Source organism: Leucoraja erinacea, chromosome 1 (genome assembly GCF_028641065.1).
Source record: "Leucoraja erinacea ecotype New England chromosome 1, Leri_hhj_1, whole genome shotgun sequence".
Lineage (NCBI taxonomy): Eukaryota > Metazoa > Chordata > Chondrichthyes > Rajiformes > Rajidae > Leucoraja > Leucoraja erinaceus.
In genome coordinates, this window is record NC_073377.1 from 154,605,812 (window position 1) to 154,629,272 (window position 23,461).

Sequence of the window (23,461 nt, forward strand, 5' to 3'; positions counted from 1 at the left end):
GGTGGAAGGTAATGGACTTCAAATAATAATAATAATGGATGGGATTTATATAGCGCCTTTCTAGATACTCAAGGTGCTTTACATCGCATTATTCATTCACTCCTTAGTCACACTCGGTGGTGGTGAGCTGCTTCTGTAGCCACCGCTGCCCTGGGGCAGACTGACGGAAGCGTGGCTGCTAATCTGCGCCTACGGCCCCTCCGACCACCACCAATCACTCACACACATTCACACGCAGGCAGAGGTGGGTGAAGTGTCTTGCCCAAGGACACAACGACAGTAAGCACTCCAAGCGGGATTCGAACCGGCTACCTTCCGGTTGCCAACCGAACACTTAGCCCATTGCGCCATCTGTCGTCCCAAATGGGGGTGGTTGGTGAAAACATCCTGCTTGTCTGCTAGATTTTCACTTATTGTAACTGCAGGAAAAATGTTCCCGATGTTGGGGGCGTTCTGAACCATGGGTCACAGTTTAAGAAGTTTAAGAATAAAGTGGGGGGGGGGGGGGGGGGGGGGGGGGCAGTTAGGACTGAGATGGAGGACAAACTTTCTTCACGCAGAGATTCTCTGCCACAGAAGGCAGTGCAGGCCAATTCACTGGATGTTTTCAAGAGAGAGTTACATTTAGTTCTTGGGGCTAACAATATCAAGGGATATGGGGAAAAAACATGAAAGAGGTACTGATTTTAGATGAATAGGCATGATCATATTGAATGGCAGTGCTGGCTCGAAGGCCTATTCCTGCACCTATTTTCTATGTTTCTATGCTTGAGTATATGGCAATAAAACTCGATCACTTGATGTTGAAGCATTCATGCATGGTGGAGGTATAATGTAGTCATAGAGTGATACAGTGTGAAAACAGGCCCTTCGGCGCAACTTGCCCACACCCGCCAACATGTCCCAGCTACGCTACCTGCTTTTGGTCCATACCTCCAAACCTGTCCTATCCATGTATCAGTCTAACTTTTTCTTAAATGTTGGGATGGACCCTGCCTCAACTACCTCCTCTGGCAGCTTGTTCCATACACCCATCACCCTTTGTGTGGATAAAGTTAACCCTTAAAAAGTTCCCTCTTAAAAATACTTCATACAAAAAACATTGAAATCATACTTCTACAGTGCACTAAAACATGATTTTAATACATCAAATTTCAAAAAGTCCCTACCATTGGGGGGGGGGGGGGGGGAGGGGGGACACCCTTCTTCCACACCCTCTCCCGGAGGGGGGCCCCCCTTCTTCCACACCCTCTCCCCACTCGGTTGCTCCACTCCCTCACCGGGTACCCCCAAGGCCAGTGATCAGTGATCGCACAGCCTCCCCCCTTTCAAAAACGCTCCAATCCAATTTAAAGCATATATATTGTATTCAAGTGCAAGTTAAAAGACTTGCTGCAGTATGTACCATATTGCACAATTCCAATGGGAGGGGGACACCCTCCTCCCACCCACCCCATCCACTTGGACCAATCCTTTTACTGCTATCCAAATGCACCATTATTACTTCTTTAATAATTGACTCCAGCATCTTCCCCACCACCGATTTCAGGCTAACTGGCCTATAATTCCACGTTTTCTCTCTCGCTCCCTTCTTGAAAAGTGGGATAACATTAGCTACCCTCCAATCCACAAGAATTGATTGGAATGGTCAGGGCCGGCCTTAAGCTGATTGGACCAATTGGACAAAATGTTCTCTGGTTTGTTTTATGTCGGGGGAGGGGGTCGGGGGAAATCTTTTTTCAGTTTCCTACCTTGCCAGAGATGCGACTTTTTCTCCGGATCGCATCTCTGTTCGCTCTACCATCGATGGAGCTTGAGGACTCCTCGTACTGACTTTGAGCCTCACCACGAGCTCGCAGTCTCGGGAGCGGCTAGTTGGGAGCTCCAACGAAGCAGAGGCTCCACCAGTCCTGACACGGAGCTGACACCCCCCCCCCCGATTCGGGAACTGATCACCCCGATGCCTAGGGCCCAAACGCCGCCGGCTACGGGAGTCAAGATCGTCCCATCAACTCCAGGCCCCCGAACCGCGGGAGAGCAAAGGGAAGAGATTTGAACTTTTTTTATTCGCCTTCCATCACAGTGAGGAATGTGGAGGAGTCACTGTGGTGGATATTTATGTTAAAATGTGTTTTGGGTGTTCCGTTGCTTTTTATTTGTATGACTGACTCGACAAATGAAATTCCTCGTATGTTGCAAAACATACTTGGAAAATAAAGTATTACTGTGATTGTGATTGATTGTTCTAGGAGATGTAGATTATCATGTCCTGGTGATTTGTCAGCCTTCAACTCCCTTTGTTTTCTCTTGCACTCGTACTGACAATGATTTCCACCTATTCCACCCTCTCACTAGATCCTAGGTTCCCTCACATATCTGAGAGGTTATTTGCATCCTTCGAGATAGAACCAGTTATGTGTTTAAATGTTCTGCCATTTCTTTGTTCCAAATTTAATTTTACTGCATTCTGACTGCTGTCTGGGTGACCTCTATTTGGCTTCAATAAGGGCTGTCCCACTTTCATGATCTAATTCACGACCTCTGCCGAGTTTGCCCTTGACTTATACTCGCAGCATGGTCGTCACAAGGTCGTAGGAGGTCATAGGTAGGCCGTAGGTAGGTCGTGGCAGGCCGCAATGCTAGTTGTAGCAGGCTGTGATGCTGGTTGTAGGTACTCATGGCATCAAGTAGGTCAGGGGGTCGGGCGTTTTTTCTAGTCTGATGAAAAATGTCCACGAGTAAAAAAGGTTGCGAATTAGGTCGTGAAAGTGGGACAGGCCCTTTAATCTTTTACTCTTCACATATTTATAAATGCTTTTAGAATGTGTTTGGTTCCCTGCAAGTTAACTCTCAGATTCCAACTTGATACAAGATACAAGATATATTTAATTGTCATTTGGACCCCTTGAGGTCCAAACGAAATGCCGTTTCTGCAGCCATACATTACAAACAAATAGACCCAAGACACAACATAATTTACATAAACATCCATCACATCGCTGTGATGGAAGGCCAAATAAACTTATCTCTCCACTGCACTCTCCCCCCCCCCCCACGATGTCAGAGTCAAAGTCAAAGCCCCCGGCTGGCGATGGCGATTGTCCCGCGGCCATTAAAGCCACGCCGGGTGGTGCGAGGTCGCACACCGGGTCTTGGTGTTAGAGCCCCCGGCGTGTGCTCGCAGAGTCCCGCGGCCATTCCAAGCCGCGCGGGGCGGTGATGTCAGGCCCCGCTCCAGGAGCTCTTCGACCCCGCAACTCGGGCGGGGGAAGTCGCCGTTGCGAGAGCCCTGAAAAGCGGTCTCCCTCCAGGGACCCGCGGGCTCCCGGTGCCGCCGTCCACAGACCTGCAGTTGAAGCCTCCGACTCTCCGGTCGGGCCGCAGCAGCAGCAGCAGCAGCAGCAGCGCTCCTCCACCGCTCCACCCGCTCCGGACTCGGCCAGCCCCGCGACGGTGAGGTGAGTCGTCGGCACCAGAGTCCCCGGTCTCTTCCTGTTGGAGGCCGCTCCTCATTGCAGCCCCAACGATAACGGAGACCCGACGAGAAAAGGTCGGGTCTCCCGTGCAGGGAGAGATTTAAAAAGTTGCCCCCTCCCACCCCCACCACCCCCACACACACACCCCAACAAAAAATAACAAAAACTACATAAAAAACATAGACAGAAAATAATAAAACGCGGATGGGCTGCAGAGGCCGCTGCTGACCAGAGTCGCGCCGCCCACCGGTTTTGTCCAGAATTATAAAACTGCTCCCAATCCTGAGGCCTTCTGCATACTCTGGCAATCTGGTAGGATCCAATCTTACCCCCAAACCTGACAAAAACCCACTTGTGAAGTGGCGGCGCTGCCCTAGCAGCTGCGGCTCGCCTGCAGTCCATTTGTTTTTTCTTTCTTTTTTTTCCTTTTGTCCTGTTTTAGTTAATTTTCGTTTATTTAGCAGCTTTGACTGCCCCGTACCGCGAAGTTTGAACCGGCCCGCTCGCGGAGCTCGGATTCAGCCGCGGGACTTGCTTACCATCACCAGGCGGGGTCACAACACCGTAGGCCTGGATCGCCTCAGCGCAGAGGGAGAACAAGGAGGGAAGAGACAAGGACTTTAAGACTTTTGCTTTCCATCACAGTGAGGAGGTGCCTGGTAGACTCACTGTGGTGGATGTTAAATCTGTGTTTATTGTGTGTTTTTGTTATTTTATTCTATGTTACGACGGCAAGGCACGGAATTTCATTCAGACTGAAAAGTCTGAATGACAATAAAGGATACTTGATACTTGACTTGAATTTTCTGACTTATTTTTGTGCCAGAAAATAATAAATAATTGAAGTAATTTATGTAAACTTTCTTTAAATATCATCGATTTGCTCTGAATTTCCATTTCTTGCCCGTCAAACAATTCTCAATCCTCGTCAGTAGATAACCTTCAATCTCTTGTGCTTCAGTTTCACACACAAATCAAAATTGTCCGTCTACTGTCAACACATATTGTAAAGTTTCCCTGTCTATTAATGTAACTCATGCCTTATAACTGCCTTTGTTCAGATTCAGGAACCTAGTATCTGATTTTACCACATTGCCAAATAATCTATAAAACATTTGGAATAAGTGTTGTTCATCAATCATAGAATTGAGTTTCACAATGAGATTACACTAAGATGCGGCCAAATTACACGTTTTGTATAAAGGATTGAAGATGAGTGTGATAATACTGTTAGTTTACATTTTAACCACAACGTCACTTTTTTTAGTTTAGTGATACAGTGCAGAAACAGGCCCTTTTGTCCCACATTCACACTATCCCATACCCACTACTGACACTTTTTACTAAGCCAATTAACCTACATACCTGTACGTCTTACACATGAAGTTTAAAATGTAGGTGAACCAAATACGTACACACTTATGAATGTTAACTTTCTTAAAGGTTATTTTGAAAGAAGGAACCAAATTATTTCAAAATGTTGATTGCTTGACTTTTCAGTTTTTCTTTTACTTAGTTATAACCAATTTTTATTTTTACCAGCTTTTTTACTCAGAGAAAATGGTGGTAACATTACCATTGGCCCTCTGAGACCATTAACCTTCTTAACCCTAATGAAGTACACAAAGTGCTGGAGTACCTGGGCAGATCAGGTAGCATCTCTGGAGGACATGGATAAGTGACGTTTCGGGTCGGGATCTTCTTCAAACTGATTGTTATGGGAGGGGGAGGGGTGAGGGAGAAGGGGGAGGAAGCTGGAAGAGGTCGGGACAGAACAAAGCCTGGCAAATTATATGGATGCAGGTGACGGCGGTGTGTGTTGATGGGCATCATAGATCCATAGAGGGATACAGTGAGGAAACTGGCCCTTCGGCCCAACGCCCACCGCGGCCAACATGTCCCCGTTACACTAGTGGACAAAGGCTAGTCCCTGGCTCTCCCTGCCAACAGTACACTTCACGTGAATTCTAAAGCTCTCTTCTTTCATGGAGATGGGGAAGAAATTATCTCTATCTCAGTTCTATTGCAAGAGGAAATACTATCCAATGTGAATTGACTGCAAATAGTAGTTTGCAATGCAGGGCATTGACCATTTAGGTGACATCTCAATCACTGTATCAAACGCAAACTATCTCAGACAAAACACTTCCAAAATAGTTGCAGAAAACTAGACTGGCCATCATCCAATATCTCTTTAACATATTTAATGAGATCAGTAACTCATGAACTGTCAATCATGTTGATTTTGTTATCCTATAAAGTTACGATTTTTTTTCTCCCCATGAAATTTTGAAACTATATCTTGTTCATGTTTAGATTATTCTAGAGATTTAGCATGGAGACAGGCCTTTCGGCCCACTGGGTCTCCGCCGACAATCTTTCACCCATTCGCCCTAGTTCTACGTTTTCCCACTTTCCCATCCACTCCCTACACATGAGGAACTATTTTACAGTGGCAAATTATCCTACAAACTCGCACATCTTTGGGTTTTTGTGGAGGAAGCCAGAGCACCCGGGGAAACCAGAGCACCTGGATGAAAACCACCTGTTACAGGGAAAACATGCAAACTCCACACGGGCAGCATCCGAGGTCACCAATCACAGCGATCCAGACCTGAATCAAACCTAGGTCTCTGGCATTGTGAGGCAGCACCTCTACCATGAATACACTTTGTAGATCAGTTTGATTGCACTCATTATAAAGCAAAAAGTGGTGGCAGAATAAGTAACTTTACAGATATATAAAGTTAATAAATTAAATGCAACTGAAACCCATTTAAAATCATGCAGAATTGACAGCAGGTAAATATGTAGTTAGTTCAACATGTCAGGGGAATTAATTCTCGACATGAGATTCATTTCACCTTAGTTCACCACATCCATGCATCAATAAATACAATCCGTGGCATAACTGCTAAAGAAGATTGTACAGGGGGGGATTTGGTGCAATTGACTGATATTGATGCAAAAGAATGTCCGAGTGACATCCTTACACTGCAATTACACTGCCAATCTTGCACCATCCTCATGAGCCTCATAAACACTGGAATGCAAGAATCATGAGCTGAGGTACTTAGAGGTACGGAATAGGAAGCTCTGGATAGAAAATTGAAAATATTGCTTAACTGCAATTCTTCAGAAGTTAACCCCAGGATGTAATTCATTTTTTTTTTCTTTATGGTTTCTTGCCTAAGGGTCTGTCGGCCTGCTGGATAAGAATGTCTGTGGCACAAAGTCTTAACTCAAGTTAATCGAAACAGCAGATTGCAAGGGGAAGCTCTGAGAAGGTGGCACACTTGCACAGCAGTCAGGTTGCTGCCTTACAGTGCCAGAGACTTGGATATGATCCTGACTGCAGGTGCTGTCTGTGTGGTGTTTATATGTTCTCCCTGTGATGCCATGGGCTTTCTCCGGGAGCTCCAGTTTCCTCCCCCACTACAAAGTCGCTCGGGTTTGTAAGCTAATTGTCTGTAAAATTGTGAATTCTCCCCAGCGTGTCGGATAGTGCAAGTGCATGTGATGATTGCTGGTCTGCACTGACTCGGTGGGCCGAAGGGCCTGTTTTTGCGATGTATAGACTCCAAAAGTCTAATAGAAAGGAAAAGTCTAAGAAAGAGAGGGAGCTTAGGGTAAGCTGGAAATGTGAAGCTGGAAGTAGGATAGCTTGTAGGCCTGGAGGGGAACAGTTTTGCTTTGCAAGGTTCACAAGATGTGTGTACAGACAGTGACCTCTTTACTCTTGCCCTTCAGCTCATAAATCCAACATGGATTTACATAAATACGATACAAAAATAAAGTTAACTGGTTTGGTTTAAAGTTTCTCATGATGGACCTGCTTCATTATGTTAGACTGGGTGCCTTCACCAACTCCACAACCCCATCCTTTTGTCTCTTATAAAACAAATTGTGGTCGGATTGGAATCAGGCTCAGCATACTCACTTATTGTGATTAAAATCACCCCCAAACTATGCATGTAGTTTCCACCAGTATGATTTAGACTTGTCAACATTTTTCATCAGCTGTTGTGTCGCCTTTAGTACAACTACAAGCGCCCGCAGTAAACATTTTACGCTTTAAAACTGAAACATTCAAATATCTCGACCATCTGTTTGACCATCTTTAAAGTTCCAATATGAGGTACCAATTTTCTTTAAGTCCTTGAAAAGATTTGGTTGGCCATTGGACTTCAAGACTCAAGCAAAGATTATGGTCGAAATCACCTTAAAACCAACTCTTGCAACCTTAATGTAACTACATCAGTGCCAATCCAATATTTGTTTGATGACAAGGCTTTTCACATTAGTGCTTCTGAGATTTTTCTTTCTCCTTAACCAGGCTTCCTGACTCTTTCAGATGTCTTCCCGACTCTTACACTCAATGCCACAACCTATGATGGCAAGCATATCATGTGCCTTCTTTACCATGCTATCTACTCATGTTGCCACTTTCAGGGAGTTAGGGACTTGGATCCAAGATCCCCCTGAACATCAATGATGGGTCTTGCCATTAAATAGATATTTTTCCCTTGCATTCGACTGCCCAAAATGCAAAGCTCACATGTGCTCACAATAAACTCAGTCCGTAACTTCTCTTCACTTTTCCACAGCTGATTGTACCCTGCTGTAATCTTTGAAAACCTTCCTCTCAGTCCACAACCACAGCAATCTTGGTGTCATCTGCAAACTTACTAACTAACCCATCTGCGTTTATGTCTGGGTCACTTACGTATATCTATATCATAAACAACAAAGGTTTGAGCACAGATCCTTGTGGAACTCCACTGATCTCAGACCTAAATGTTGTCTTTGCATCACACCCTAAACCTTCTACTAATTTTAAGTTCTAGAGATAAAACAGTCAGTTTTGAATCTATATGACCGTCAATGTTATCCCCATGCATCTTAATCTTTTGGATCAGCCTACCATGGGGGAGGGGGGGACTTTATCAAATGCCTTATCAAAATCCATGTAAACAACAACCACCGGCTTATCCACATCAATCACTTACATCACCTTCTCCAAATATTCGGTCGTTAGTAGGACATGACCTGCCGCATACAAAGCCACGCTGACTGTCCCTAATTAATCCATTCTCTTCCAAATGGGAGCAAATCCAATCCCGAAGAATCCTCGCCAATAGTTTCCTGACCACTGACGTGAAGCTCGCCCATCTAGAATTCCCAAGATTTTCTTTACTTTCCTTCTTAAATAAAGGAACAACCGCAGCCCCTCTCCAGTCCTCTGGGACCTCGCTTGTGGCTAGAGAAGACTCATTTAGATTTTCGTCAAAGCTCCCACAATCTCCTCTCTTGCCTCTGCCAATAACCTGGGATCCTATCAACCCTGGGGATTTATCCACCTCAATGCTCTCAAGAACGCCAACACCTCCTCCTTTTTAATCTCAAACTGCCCTTGTACGCTAATATTCTCCACCCTGAACAGATAGAATGCTATGTATCCTTGTTATTCAAAAAGCATGTATCTGCAAGTTCAATTGGAAGATTTAAACATATCACTCAAAAGATAAAATCCATTGGTTGCGTGGAGAACTTTCGTTAGCAGTACGAGTTCATTTGAAATCTCGTAAAACAGCTCAAGCAAAATTAAAATCTAATTGAAGAATCCAGTACAATCAGTTCAATCCTTAACCTCACCTCCATATCCTTGTTCTTCTCTTTGTTCTTGCCTGTTGAGCTTCTTCCATTACTGGAGGTTTCCTTTGCCGGCACGACTGAGATCTGCTGTAGCGGCATGTTCCTGCAGTGGCTACTGAGAGAGAGCTGCTTTATAACCACAGCTCAATCATCTGCACTATTGTTCACGTCTTATTTCTGTCAGACTCTGCTCTGTGAAGAAATCAAATAACCTGGATATAACATACTTTTCTTTACACGTTGTGCATTTGTGTCACACAATTACTTAACTTCCAACATTTAACACACCAGACATGATGCTCAGGACAAAAAATCCTCACTCCCCGAATTCTAACCAAATGGAGTCGAACTTGGCTCAAGTCATAAATCAGCCATTCAGCCATTGGAGTCCCACGGTGCATTTTATAAGTCAACTTGATTTCTATGGCTTCTACTAACTGCCATGGAAACACAGGCAAACTAGGTTTCTCAGGCACCTATTAGAAAATGTTTCCGTTAATGGAAAACAACTCCCACGTTTTCAGTGGCTGCTGCTGCTGCTCAACTGATTCCCCCGGAGTCTCCCCAAGCGGTTGGAGATGCAGCAACACACTGACTGGGTAAATAGGCAGAAGGCAGAGAGGCTTAGTGTCTCATTTAAGAAAAAATCCCATCCTTCTGCCGAAGCGCAGGCAGCCTGCTGTGTAGTCCGTGCGTTTAATCTGCTTTCGGTCATTGTGATGGGAATGGCCTGGCCGTGCTCCGAAGTAGCACTGAATGAGCGTGAAATAAAAAGGAATCAGAGATAAGCCGTTAAGTACTTATTACCTATGCATGGCCTACTGAACAAATGTTCACTTAATAAAAATTTAAGCTTCCCTTGATCATTCCTGCATTGCAGTGCCAACTGATGACTGATGTTTAAACTTCAAGAATATGTTCAGCTGTTATTAACTTCAAACCATTCCTCAAACTGTGACATAATCTCGCTTTTTTGTCATTTTATAACTAGTTCTTATTCCTGTCAGTTTTTCCCAGTCCCTCGACAAGCAAGCACCCTGCTAGAAATAGATAGGGTAACTTATAGCGGCACAGTGACCCACATAGCTGGCACTGTGGGAGCAGCTGGTAGTGCTGCTGTCTCACAGTGCCACAGATCTTGGTTCGCTCCTGACCCCGGATGCTGCGTGTGTGGAGTTCTCACATTCTCCCTGTATCTGTGTGGGTTTCCCTGGTGTGCTCAAGGTTTTCTCCCACAGCCAAAAGAATTGCAGGAATAAGTGGGTTAGCAAATGATGAGCGTTTGACAGCACTAGGCCTCGACTCGCTGGAGTTTAGGAGGTTGAGGGGGGACCTCATTGAAATTTACAGAGTAATGAAAGGCATCGATAGAATGGATGTGGAAATGATATTTCCACTGGTGGGAGAGTATAGGGCCAGACGTCATAGTCTCAGAATTAAAGGGTGCTCTTTTAGAAAGGAGGCGAGGGCAGTTAAACTGCGGAACTCATTGCCACAGAGGGCTGTGGAGGTCAAGTCCGTGGATATTTTTAAGGCAGAGATAGACAAATTCTTGATTAGAATGGGTGTCAAGGGTTATGGGGAGAAGGCAGGAAAATGGAATTAGGAGGCAGAGATCAGCCATGATTGAATGGCGGAGTAGATTAGATGGGCCGAATGGCCTAATTCTACTATAACTTGTGAACTTGTGCGAACTTGTGGGTCAGTAGGTGAAATTACATCTGTACATGATACTGTATGTTAGGGAGCAGATGAGAAATTAGAATAAAATGGAACTAGTGTGAACAGGTGACTGATGGTCGGCGTGAATTTAGTGGGCTGAAGTTCCTACGTGAATTACATTTAAACGTCATTGAAGTAAAGTCATTTGTACAAGGTATGACAGGGTGGATGCCTCCTGGGGTAAGGAATCTAGAACTAGTTGGCACAGTTACAAAATAAGAGATTGACTATTTGGATTGAAATAAGGCAAAATGTCTTGGTTCAAATGGCTGCGTTATTTTTGGAATCGACATCTGCGGAAGGTTGTGGAAGCTCAGTCATTGACTGGATTCAAAACAGCAATGGTGAAGCTCGGAACATGGAAGAAATTGAAAACATTGGGAACTACAGGCCAGTAAGTCTAACATCTGTGGTCGGAAATTTACTAGAGAGTATTCTGAGGGAAAAGATGTACATGCATTTAGATGGCTGATTCGGGATAGTCAGCACAGTTTTGTTCTGCGGGAGATCGTATCTCACAAATCAGGTGGTTGTTTAAAGATGAGGGCAGAGCTGTAGATGTTGTGTATGTGGGTTTCAGCAACGCATTCAACAAGGTTCCGCATGGTAGGCTGCTCTGCAAGGTTAGAACACATGGGATCCATGGAGAGAGAGCTGACTAGATAGAAAATTGGCTCAGTGGAAGGAAGCAGAGGGCAACAGTGGAAGGTTGGTTTTTAGATTGGAGGCTTGCGACTAGTGGTGTGCCTCAGTTTGGTGCAATGGATGCAATGGGTGCAATGGGTGCGTACCCTGTTGGGACACGGGGAAGAGAGGAGGGGGGAAATGAAGGAGGGAATTCACTGGTTGCACCATTGGGTTAGGGCATGTTGAATGGGCAGGCTTCCCAGCCTGAGAATTGTGAAATCTGCAAATGCCACTTCTGTCTTAAAACTATCAATTTAAAACCACACTAATTACTCTCAAACAAAATCCAAGTTCAGAGTGGTTCTCCAATACCTGTTGTGCAATTTAAAGGTTCTTTAGTAACTTGTCAGTTTCTTTGTTGAACTAAATTAAGGCGCATGTTGCAATCAAAAGCGCTTGAACAATTGGTTGGGATGAAAGCCAAACTGTAAGAAAGACGACACAGCTCCTCCTCTTCTTCTTGCATATGGCCTAAAGTTGTAGGACTTTGTTCTATTTGATCTTATTTGATTGTGCACGCCGGGTTGATTGAATTTGTCGAAACAGGGCGGACCACGTGAAGGTTGAAATCTCCCACCCCGCCAATTAACTGGCAGAGCCACACGTCTTTGGGATGTGGGAGGAAACTGGAGCACCACAGAGAAAAAACACACACAGAGAGAGAGAGTGCAGACAGCACCCGAGGGCACGATGGAAGCCCATTCTCTGGTGCTGTGAAGCAGCAGCTACATCAGCTGCAATATTGCGATATCCCTTCAGCCTGGAAACAACCACATTACCTGGGACTGATTGAAATCAAAAATAGAAAAGAGGATTAAATGAAATTTTAAAAAAGTAATCAAAAGTAAAATACAGCATAAACAGAGCATCCAAATCTCCTGCTAAATTTAAAATAGCATAGCAAGCAGAGAGAAAATTAATAAGAAAAATAAATGAACAGACAAAAGATGCTTATCTTCTCAGCACATGAGGTATAACCAGATTAACTGCACTTCCTGATAAAAATCAATGTCATTTATACCTATTGTTGAAATTCGTTTTGCAATTGCATTGGAGAGCAGTGGCTAGACAGTAAAATTATTTAGATCCTTTCCACAGTAAAACCCAGGTATCATGCACAGCATTGAAATGGAGGCTGCAAATATTTCACACACCACCATGTTATAAAGATATTATGCAGTTCTCCATCGACGGCAAAATTAATGTTGGCTCCCATCTGAAGAGCCCATCCACAGGGATACTGGATACTAACCCTCTCCCGTTTCTAAAAATATACACCATCATGACTATGGGATTTAAAACGTTAAGCTTCAGTGAACATTGCTAATTTAAAAGCTGCCTGATGCACTCTACAGTTAAAATGAGGCTTATTATATCACAGTAGCCGTGGTTTTAAACTGTGACAGGCAGAGTGCCTGGAACTAGTGTAGGGTGTGGGCTGCATTAGGATATGTGAAAAGCTTACACAGTGAGAATTGTTACCTTTATGTTTCACGATCATGCTCTTAGCGAAACTCAGTAAGAATCACTTGCGGCTGGCAGGCAGTAGTAGTAATTCTGGCGTGAGTGGGTAGGCCAGGAATCAGGAGCCACACAAATAGTCTCCTGCACAAAGAAAGCCCACCAAAGTGCTCCAGGAGAGATGAGGAGTGGCGCTGTAAACGTGAGCAAAGGGTGTCCAAGACAGGGTGAATACTGCATATTTCCGCTATGGAGTTGAAAGGGAATCTATACAGAAAGTTCACAATTGGATCACAGGGTGTCCGACCGCTGGCCCGCGGACTATGGCATCCTGAAGATCGCTGGCCCGCGGACTACCACATCCTGAAGCCGCGGTCTGCGGAGCTTCTAGCTGCGGGCGCGGCGTGGACTTTCCATCGCGGAGCGGGGCGAGCCCTTGCCGAGGGTCGCCAGAAGAAGTGCTCCGACTGCCGGCCTGCAGCCTATAACATCGTGAAGCCCCAGTCTCCGGTTGGAAGCGGCCGATTTAGGACCTCCAAACGACGGAGTGTCCATCCATCCCGACGTCGGAGTTTCGAGCATCCCGACGAGAGGGCCTGTACATCGGGGCCATCCGTAGCAGCGACTGCGGAGGGTTCATAGCCCCGACCACGGATGAGGAGGAGGACTGACAAAGTTATTGCCTTGCACCACAGTGAAGAAGTTGATTCCACTGTGGTGGATGGTGTGTATTGTACTCGTTTGTTTGTGTGGCTGCATGCTAAGTCAAATTCCATTGTTCCTTAATCGGTGCATGTGACAATAAATGTGAACTTGAACTTGACCTCTAATTGCTTCCACACATATTTAGCCTCCCTTTTTCTGGACCACACCACCTCACCCACTGGCATTAGGCTACCTCAATCTTCTCCTAGTGCCTACCTAATTATTACTGAGTGATGACCATTAAACGTGAAGCGGGGGGGGATGGGAGATTTAATCGGAACCTGAGGGGTAACTTTTTTTTATACAAAGGGTGGGGGTTATATGGAGCAGCTGGAAGAGGTGGTTGAGGCGGGTACTATTGCAACGTTTGAGAAATATCTGGACAGTTACATGGATAGGATAGGTTTAACACGACCAACACCACAGCACTGGTCAAGAGAGCCCAGCAGCGACTACACCCTCTCCGAAGACTACGGAAAGCAGGTCTCCCCACTACACACCTATGGACTTTTTATAGGGGGACAATCGAGAGCACATTAACCTACGGCATCACTTCCTGGTTCGGGAGCTGCAAGGCGTACGAACGGCACCAACTAGACAGGATTGTGAAGACCGCCAGCAGGATTATTGGTGCTCCACTCCCTTTCCTGCTGGACATATACAGGAAGAGATGTATCAGCAGAGCCATCTCCATCATCAAAGACCCCTACCACCCATCGCATCACATATTCTCCATCCTGCCATCTGGGAAGAGGTACAGGAGCATTAGCTGCAAAACCAGTAGGATGCTCCTCAGCTTCTTCCCGCAGGCTATAAGACTGATAAACAGACTTTGCCCGCTGCCAAAGTATCGCGCACCAACCACCAACCTGGACACACTGCAGCAGAGCCACTGTCGTGCCGCTGCCGATCGGAACGCCTGTTGATGTTTAGTAGAGAGTAGAGTGTTTAATTTGTTCATGATATATGTATTTTTATTTCTATTTATTTTTTACTGCACACTGAATGGACACTGGTTGAGCAACGTTTTTCTGTTTCCTCTGGGTATGTGAGTACCCAGGAAAATTACAATAAAGATATACGATCTCTAGAGGGATATGGGTCAAACGAAGGCAGGTGGGACTAGTGTAGGGACATGTTGGTCGGTGTGAGCAAGTTGGGCCGATTGGCCCGTTTACAGGTCTGTATGACTCTAAAATGATCTGAAGCAGGTTTTGGACCCGAAACGTCCCCATTTCCTTCGCTCCATAGATGCTGCCTCACCTGCTGAGTTTCTCCAGCACTTTTGTCTACCTAAAAATGGTCGAGTTTGTTTTATTTCAGCAACAAGAAGAAGGCAGAGGCACTCTGGGAACATAAGACAATCTATTGAAAATCTGTCATTCATTTTTCAACCAAGCAATATTTAAATGCCACAAAACGGGAGTTTCAAACATGGAAACAAAGGACATTTTCTACACTCTTCATGGTGTAATACGGAAACTACAACAGTCTTAATTTTAGTCGCTGAATTAATAGATGAAATCAAGTGGATTACCGTTGCGGAATCCATGAATACCACATGACTGAGGAAGTTGCTTCACAGAAACCATGAAAGGTACAGAAGTTGGCATGTTCCAGCCTTCAGAACGTTGATCATACAGTTGACAATCTTTCTAACTGATAAAATTAAGTCTGTTTATTTTAGACAATGAACATGGAAACACCAACACACTGTTATCCCACTACCTCATCCATTCCTGAACATTAGAAGGATTTTTTTTTTCAATATACGAAGGCCAATTAACCTACAAACCCACAGGTTTTTTGGGATGTGTGAGAAAACTGGAGCACCCAGAGAAAACACACACGATCATGGAAAGAACATGCAAACTCCACACAGAAAGCACCTGATATCAGGATTAAACCTGGGTCTCCGGTGCTGAGACAGCAGCTCTACCAGCTGTGCCACTGTGCTACTGGGGGATGAGGGAAGTGCACAAGTTCACATTTTTTTTAGACATCTAGCAGGAGTTACAGACCAATGGCAAGAGTTAGCCACTGTCAACATAGAGTCCTGGAACCAGGCATTTTGGCCCAACTCGTACATGCAGACTAAGAAACCCCATCTAAGCTAGTCCCACTTGCCCGCATTTAGCCCATATCTCTCTGAACCTTTCCTATCCACGTAGCTGTCCAAGTGTCTTTAAAATGCTATTATTGTACCAGCCTCAACTACCCGCCTCTGGTAGCTCAGTCCATATACCTACCACCCTCTGAGTGAAAAAGTTGACCCTTAGGTTCCTATTAAATCTCGCCCCTCTCACTTTAAACATCTTCAAGGGAGATGCTAAATGCATTTTGTTGTCTCTGTACTGTACACTGACAATGACAATTAAAATTGAATCTGAATCTGATCTGTCCTCCAGCTTTTTGATCCCCATTCCCTGGGTGAGCGACTATGCACATTCACCCTATCTTTTCCATGTTTATAGTTAGAAACATAGAAAAATAGGCGCAGGAGTAGGCCATTTGGCCCTTCAAGCCAGGACCACCATTCAATATGATCATGGCTGATCATCCAGAATCAGTACCCTGTTGCTGCTTTTCTCCCCATATCCCTTGATTCCATTAGCCCCAAGAGTTCTATCTAACTCTCTTGAAAACCTCCAGCAAATTGTACTCCACTACCTTCTGTGGCAGAGAACTCCACAGATTCACAACTCTCTGGGAGAAAAGGTCTACCCTCATCTCAGTCCTAAATGGCCTACCCCTTATTTTTAAACTGTGTGACCCCTGGTTCTGGACTCCCCCAACATCGGGGACATTTTTCCTGCATCAAGCCTGTCCAATCCCTTAAGAATTTTCTATAAGAATTCCCTCTCATCCTTCTAAATTCCAGTGGCTACAAGCCCAGTTGATCCATTCTATTTTATCCTTGATCCAGCATCTGCTAAAGGACCATATTTAAAAAATTCACCTAAGCACCAGACAGTGTTTTTTTAATCAATCCTACTCGTGATTCGCTGGCACCACAAAAAAACTGAGAAATATATATTCAATTCTAAAAGAATTCCTTCCTGGGTACCAAGACGGAACCGTGCTTTTCCAAGATCAATGGCCAGTCACAGCTCAGGCCTTTCCCATTAGTTTCCTGTCACCATCGTTCATCACTGCTACTACGACTCACACCTAGCTGTGACCTCCACACACTTTTAGCCTCCCACACTCTGGCCACGTCACCCCCCCGTCCCCTGGCATTTGCCACCTCTCAGTACTCACCTGATTATCACTGAATGCCCCGACCTGCAAAATTATCAATGCTCTTGAAAATTGCTTTTTTTCCCTTCACTGCTTGTAAGCATGGTTAACTATGGAGCACAATAGACCGGAGCCTGTCCGCTAAGCAGATTGTGCAGTGGAGCACTGGTAATTCACAGCAGCTGCACATTGCCTGTGCTTTGCAGCAGTTCCAAGCCAATTTAGCTGAGAGGCTTGGCTCCCTGATTATGCAATCTGTTGCCTACACCTCATTTGTGCAATTGAGTGATGCCCACGTCAAAGTGTCACCAAAAATCACGTGAGGCCAGCGGATGGAATTGAAGGATGGTCTTTTGTGCCATTCCGGCTAAAAATGCCACTTTCCAAATCAAGGCGGCGTTTGGTTATCAGCATGTCATTCAAGGCCATTGCAACCTCTTATTTTTTATTGTTCTCCCTTCAAGTCAATGTCGCCCATGCAAAAATAGTTCAAGCATGTGCAGGAGAGGGAAAGAACTTGGCTTCCTAAACTAGTCATAGTCATGCAGCGCGGAAACAGGCCTTTCGGCCCGACTCAACCATGCTGTCCAAGGTGCTGGTTTAGTTGGAAAGGTTCTGGAAATTTAAAATAAATCAGAAAATGCAGGGATCAATTAGCAGGTCAGCCAGCATTTGTGGAAGGTGGAAAGTGGTTATTGTTTCAAATGGAATACTATTCATCTTGGGGCGGCATGGTGGTGCAGCTGTAAAGTTGCTGCCTTACAGCACCAGAGACCCAGGTTCTATCCTGACTATACAGTTTGTCTGTTCTCTCCGTGGCTGCGTGGGTTATCTCCCGGATGATCTGATTTCCTCCCACATTCCAAAGATGTAAATGTTCGTAGATTAATTGGCTTTGGTATAAATCAGGGGTCAGCAACCTATGGCCCCTGGGCCGAATGCGGCCCGTAACACAAAATCATCCGGCCCGCCGTGCGCCCTCCACGAGCACGGCCGAGCTCATGCTGTGCCGCATCCTGCGCAAAGCCGCCGGCACGGCCGCGCACCTTCTGTGAACACGTTTAAAAAAGAATTGCAGACGCCGGAAAAATCGAAGGTAGACAAAAATGCTGGAGAAACTCAGCGGGCCAGACTTGCAAGGACTGCATGAGGCTGCCTCACCCTCTGAGTTTCTCCAGCAATTTTGTCTACCTTCTGTGAACACGTGATTTGATGCCTGCCATTGGGGGCGGGATCCATGTGTATACCTGATAGATGTGGCCCGCTATCTGCTCCCAGACATGCGTCCCGGCCCCTATGCAGGACAAAGTTGCCGACCACTGGTGTAAATTGTCCCTAATGTGTAGGGTAGTGGTTTTTGTATGGGGATCATTGGTCAATAGACAATAGACAAAAGGTGCAGGAGTAGGCCATTTGGCCCTTCGAGCCGACATCACCATTCATTGTGATCATGGCTGATCATCCCCATTCAGTACCCTGTTCCTGCCTTCTCCCCATATCCCCTGACTCCACTATTTTTAAGAGCCCTATCTAGCTCTCTCTTGAATGTATCCAGAGAACTTGCCTCCATTGCCCTCTGAGGCAGAGAATTCCACAGACTCACCACTCTCTGTGAGAAAAAGTATTTCCTCATCTCCGTTCTAAATGGCTTACTACTTATTCTTTAACTGTGGCCCCTGATTCTGGACTCCCCTAACATCGGGAACGTGTCCAAGCCCGTAATAATCTTATATGTTTCAATGAGATCCCCTCTCATCCTTCTAAACTCCAGAGTGTACACGCCCAGCTGCTCCATTCTCTCAGCATATGACAGTGCGCCATCCCGGGAATTAACCTTGTAAACCTACGCTGCACTCCCTCAATAGCAAGAATGTCCTTCCTCAAATTAGGGGACCAAAACTGCACACAATACTCCATGTGGGGTCTGACTAGGGCTCTGTACAGCTGCAGAAGGACCTCTTTAAATCGTTAAATTAAACTAAACTAAGAAAGGGTTTACATTTCTCAAAAATGGAAGACCGGGTGGTAAATAGGTGAATGTTGAGGTGAGTTCTGATTTGACTTTGAGCTGTAACAAATGAAAGAATGGTTAAAAGCTAGAAGCATAGGGTAGGAAGAAGCACTAGACTAGTTTATCACTGGGAACATAGTGATGAATATTCTCTAGTGTATACAAACTATTTCAATCACACTAATATATTAAAAAGGGCAGATAATTTAATCTTCCTTCCTCTTATATGCCTAACTGCTTAACATCTTTGTTCCATTGCCTCTGCGAGGTGCTCAAGAAAGCATAGAATATTCAGTCTGAAGAACGGACTCGACTTGAAACGTCACCTATTCTTTTTCTCCAGAGATGCTACCTAACCCACAGTTTTACTCCAGCATTTTGTGTCCATCTTCACTGTAAACCAGCATCTGCAGTTCCTTCCTACGCAAGCAAAGAATATGACTGGGCTGAGTTTATTACCGAGACTATCAGTCCCTTCCAGTACATGTACGTTGCGTAAACTAACTTTACCACAGTGCGAAGGAAATGTCATGCATAAATCTGACAGATATTATCTGCATTTTAATACTGTATTTATACTGTCTGCATAAAATAAGTAAATAGTGAAAGAGATTGAAATACTGATCACAGTACATACAGTGGCTTGCAAAAGTATACATACCCCTTGAACTTTTCCACATTTTGTCACGTTACAACCACAAACGTAAATGTATTTTATTGGGGTTTTATGTGATAGACAAACACAAAGTGGTGCATAATCGTGAAGTGGAAGGAAAATGAAACATGGTTTTCAATTTTTTTTACAAATAAAAAACTGAAAAGTGTGGCGTGCAAACGTATTCAGCCCCCCCTGAGTCAATACTTTGTAGAACCACCTTTCGCTGCAATTACAGCTGCAAGTCTTTTGGGTATGTCTCTACCAGCTTTGCACATCTAGAGACTGAAACTTTTGCCCATTCTTCTTTGCAAAATAGCTCAAGCTCAGTCAGATTGGATGGAGAGCGTCTGTGAACAGCAATTTTCAAGTCTTGCCAGAGATTCTCAATTGGATTTAGGTCTGGACTTTGACTGGGCCATTCTAACATATGAACATGCTTTGATCTAAACCATTCCATTGTAGCTCTGGCTGTATGTTTAGGGTCGTTGTCCTGTTGGAAGGTGAACCTCCGCCCCAGTCTCAAGTCTTTTGCAGACTCTAACAGGTTTTCTTCCAAGATTGCCCTGCATTTGGCTCCATCCATCTTCCCATCAACTCTGACCAGCTTCCCTGTCCCTGCTGAAGAAAAGCATCCCCACAGCATGATGCTGCCACCACCACGTTTCACAGTGGGGATGGTGTGTCCAGGGTGATGTACAGTGTTAGTTTTCTGCCACACATAGAGTTTTGCATTTAGGCCAAAAACTTCAATTTTGGTCTCATCTAACCAGAGCACCTTCCTCCACATGTTTGCTGTGTCCCCCACATGGCTTGTGGCAAACTGCAAACGGGACTTCTTATGGCTTTTTTTCAACAACGGCTTTCTTCTTGCCACTCTTCCATAAAGGCCCGATTTGTGGAGTGCACGACTAATAGTTGTCCTGTGAACAGATTCTCCCACCTGAGCTGTGGATCTCTGCAGCTCCTCCAGAGTTACCATGGGCCTCTTGGCTGATTCTCTGATCAATGCTCTCCTTGCCCGGCCTGTCAGTTTAGGTGAATAGCCATGTCTTGGTAGGTTTGCAGTTGTGCCATACTCTTTCCATTTTCGGATGATGGATTGAACAGTGCTCCGTGAGATGGGATATTTTTTTATAACCTAGCAACTGCTTTAAACTTCTCCACAACTTTATCCCTGACCTGCCTGGTGTGTTCCTTGGGCTTCATGATGCTGTTTGTTCACTAATTTTCTCTAACAAACCTCTGAGGCCTTCACAGAACAGCTGTATGTATACTGAGATTAGATTACACACAAGTGGACTCTATTTACTAATTAGGTGACTTCTGAAGGCAATTGGTTGCACTGGATTTTATTTAGGGGGATCACAGTAAAGGGGGCTGAATACTTTTGCACGCCACACTTTTCAGTTTTTTATTTGTAAAAACAATTTGAAAACCATGTATCATTTTCCTTCCACTTCACAATTATGCGCCACTTGGTGTTGGTCTATCACATAAAATCCCAATAAAATACATTTACGTTTGTGGTTGTAACGTGACAAAATGTGGAAAAGTTCAAGGGGCATGAATACTTTTGCAAGCCACTGTAAGTAAGTACTATTGCATGTTTAAACAATAACAACTCCGCACGCCATGAATCACCTCTCATTTTACTAATTCTGAATTTATTACAGGTGTAAAGGTATTCTCCTGCTTCTAACCTAATGGGGGCAAATATCATCTCTGCCTGTGGCATGAAATGGGCTTGCAGAAATACTAAATTATGTGGGTCAACGATAGGGTAGAGATAATGGTAAACTTTCCCTCAAGGCAGAGATGTTTCAGAATATGGGACAGGTTCACAGTATGGGGTAAGACGTTTAGGCAACAGCTAAGGAAGATTTTTGTTTCACCCAAGGGGTAGTTGAAGTTTGGAACACACTCCTTGAGTGGGTGGCAGAAGTAAAGGGCCTGTCCCACCAGCATGTGACTGCATGCGGCTAGCGCGACCTAACATGGTCACTTGCGTTGTACGGCCTCGCGGGGCTGGTCCCGACATCGCGCCGTGCTCCGAAAAACTGACACTGTCCAAAAATTCCGCGCGACAACGGCCTGTCGACCCGCAGCTGCATTGAGGCCGTACGCAGCGCCTCGACGGGCGTACGCAGAGTCTTGATGGCATATGCCCAGCACGTGGCATTGCGTGATGACATCACCGCCCGGCGTGCCGTTGCATGATGACGTCACGGCCCGACACCGTGCAACGTCCAAATTCACTCGCCTCCTGCCCAGCTGATTGGTGAGTATGATGTCGGGACCAGCCCCGCACAACTCCATACGCCTCCGCGGTTGGAAGTGGGACCGGCCCAGCGAGGCCGTACGCCTCAAGCCACCACGTTTGGTCGCGCTAGATGCATGCAATTGCATGCTGGTGGGACACGCCCTTTAGGCACTCTCACAGCACTTAAGCACAGTATCTGGACAAGATCTTGCATCACCAACCGATGGACGTCTGTGGAGCAAGAGCTGGCAATTGGGGTCAGAATTGCTAGGTGCTGAATGATGGCATGGACACTTTGAGTTGAAGGGCCATTTTCTGTGCTATGAGACTGTGACTATCACAATCAGCAAAACATTCTGCGCTGTGTCTTTTTTCTCTTCTAGTGGGAATGGAAGTTGTGGCAGAGACCATGCTGGTAACTAGAAGCCAATGTGTAACTGGCTAGTCAGCTTTTCTCCAAATTTCTTGGAATATTATATACTGCTTCCAAAGTACAATCTCGGCGTCAGTGCTCTCATAATGCAGTGCAATTAAAATCCTAATTTTAATGTTAAATATATTTAAATTATGTTATATTCTGAATTCTTGTGTGAATGTTATTTGGACAGTTAGGCTATTTAAACATGTTAATCTATACATAAGAAAGGGATAGATGTTTAGATCTAGTAATTGAATTTTGTAATTAGCTACAATTAGGTAACTAACTAATTATATGCTTTAATTTCAAGTCATCTAAGTAAGATTGTTCCATATTAGTTCCAGAATGCTTCAATTTATAATAACTGAAAATTTCTTTCAGTTCTCTTAAATTTTAAGAAAGTTATGGGCTTTTAAATGTTCTCGATCACAGCTTTTGTGTTAAGTCAATGAAAAAGCAATAGGGAACAAGATGCCAATTTCCGAGTATGAAAATGGCCATAACTTTTTTAATACTGAAGATATGAAAGTGAATTGGGTGTCAAATTAAACCTTTTTATGCTTTATCTGATGCGATAAATTAAAAGACTTGATTTTTAAAATCTCAAAATGTTGTAACATTGCTATTTAAAGATAAACATGGAAACAGGCCCTTTGGCCACCAAGCCCATGCCGACCATTGAAAGCCCATGCACCCTAATTCGATGGTATCCTATTTTCTCATCCTCCCCGTACACTTTAGGAGCAATTTACAGAGGCCAATGAAACTACAAATCCACACGTCTTGGGGAAGTGGGAGGAAACTGGAATGGCCAGAAAAAAACCCCACATGTTCACAGGGAGAGTTTTAGTTTAGTTTAGTTCAGAGATACAGTATGGAAACAGGCCGTTTGGCCCATCGGGTCCACGCTGACCAATGATCACACATACACTGGTCTATTCTACACACTGGGGACATTTTAAAGAAGCCAATTAACCTACAAACCTGCACATCTCTGGAATATGGGAGGAAACCTCAGTGCCCGGAGAAAACCCATGCTGCAACAGGGAGAAAGTACAAACTCCGGGCAGAGAGCAGCTGCAGTCAGGATGAAAGCTAGATCTCTGGTGCTGTACGACAGCAGCTATACCGCTGCGGAACTGTGTCGCCCAACATGCCAAATGTACAA

General features: G+C 44.8%; 1 protein-coding gene across 1 annotated transcript in view; it reads right to left on the reverse strand.

Moving 5' to 3' along the window:
- marchf1 (membrane-associated ring finger (C3HC4) 1) overlaps nt 1-23,461 on the reverse strand; it is a 424,534-nt gene that overhangs the window by 209,169 nt on the left and 191,904 nt on the right. Inside the window, exon 2 of the mRNA XM_055646095.1 lies at nt 9,132-9,323. Within this exon, the coding sequence (XP_055502070.1) occupies nt 9,132-9,230 (99 nt within the window). The 5' untranslated portion in view covers nt 9,231-9,323. The remainder of the gene's footprint in view (nt 1-9,131; nt 9,324-23,461) is intronic.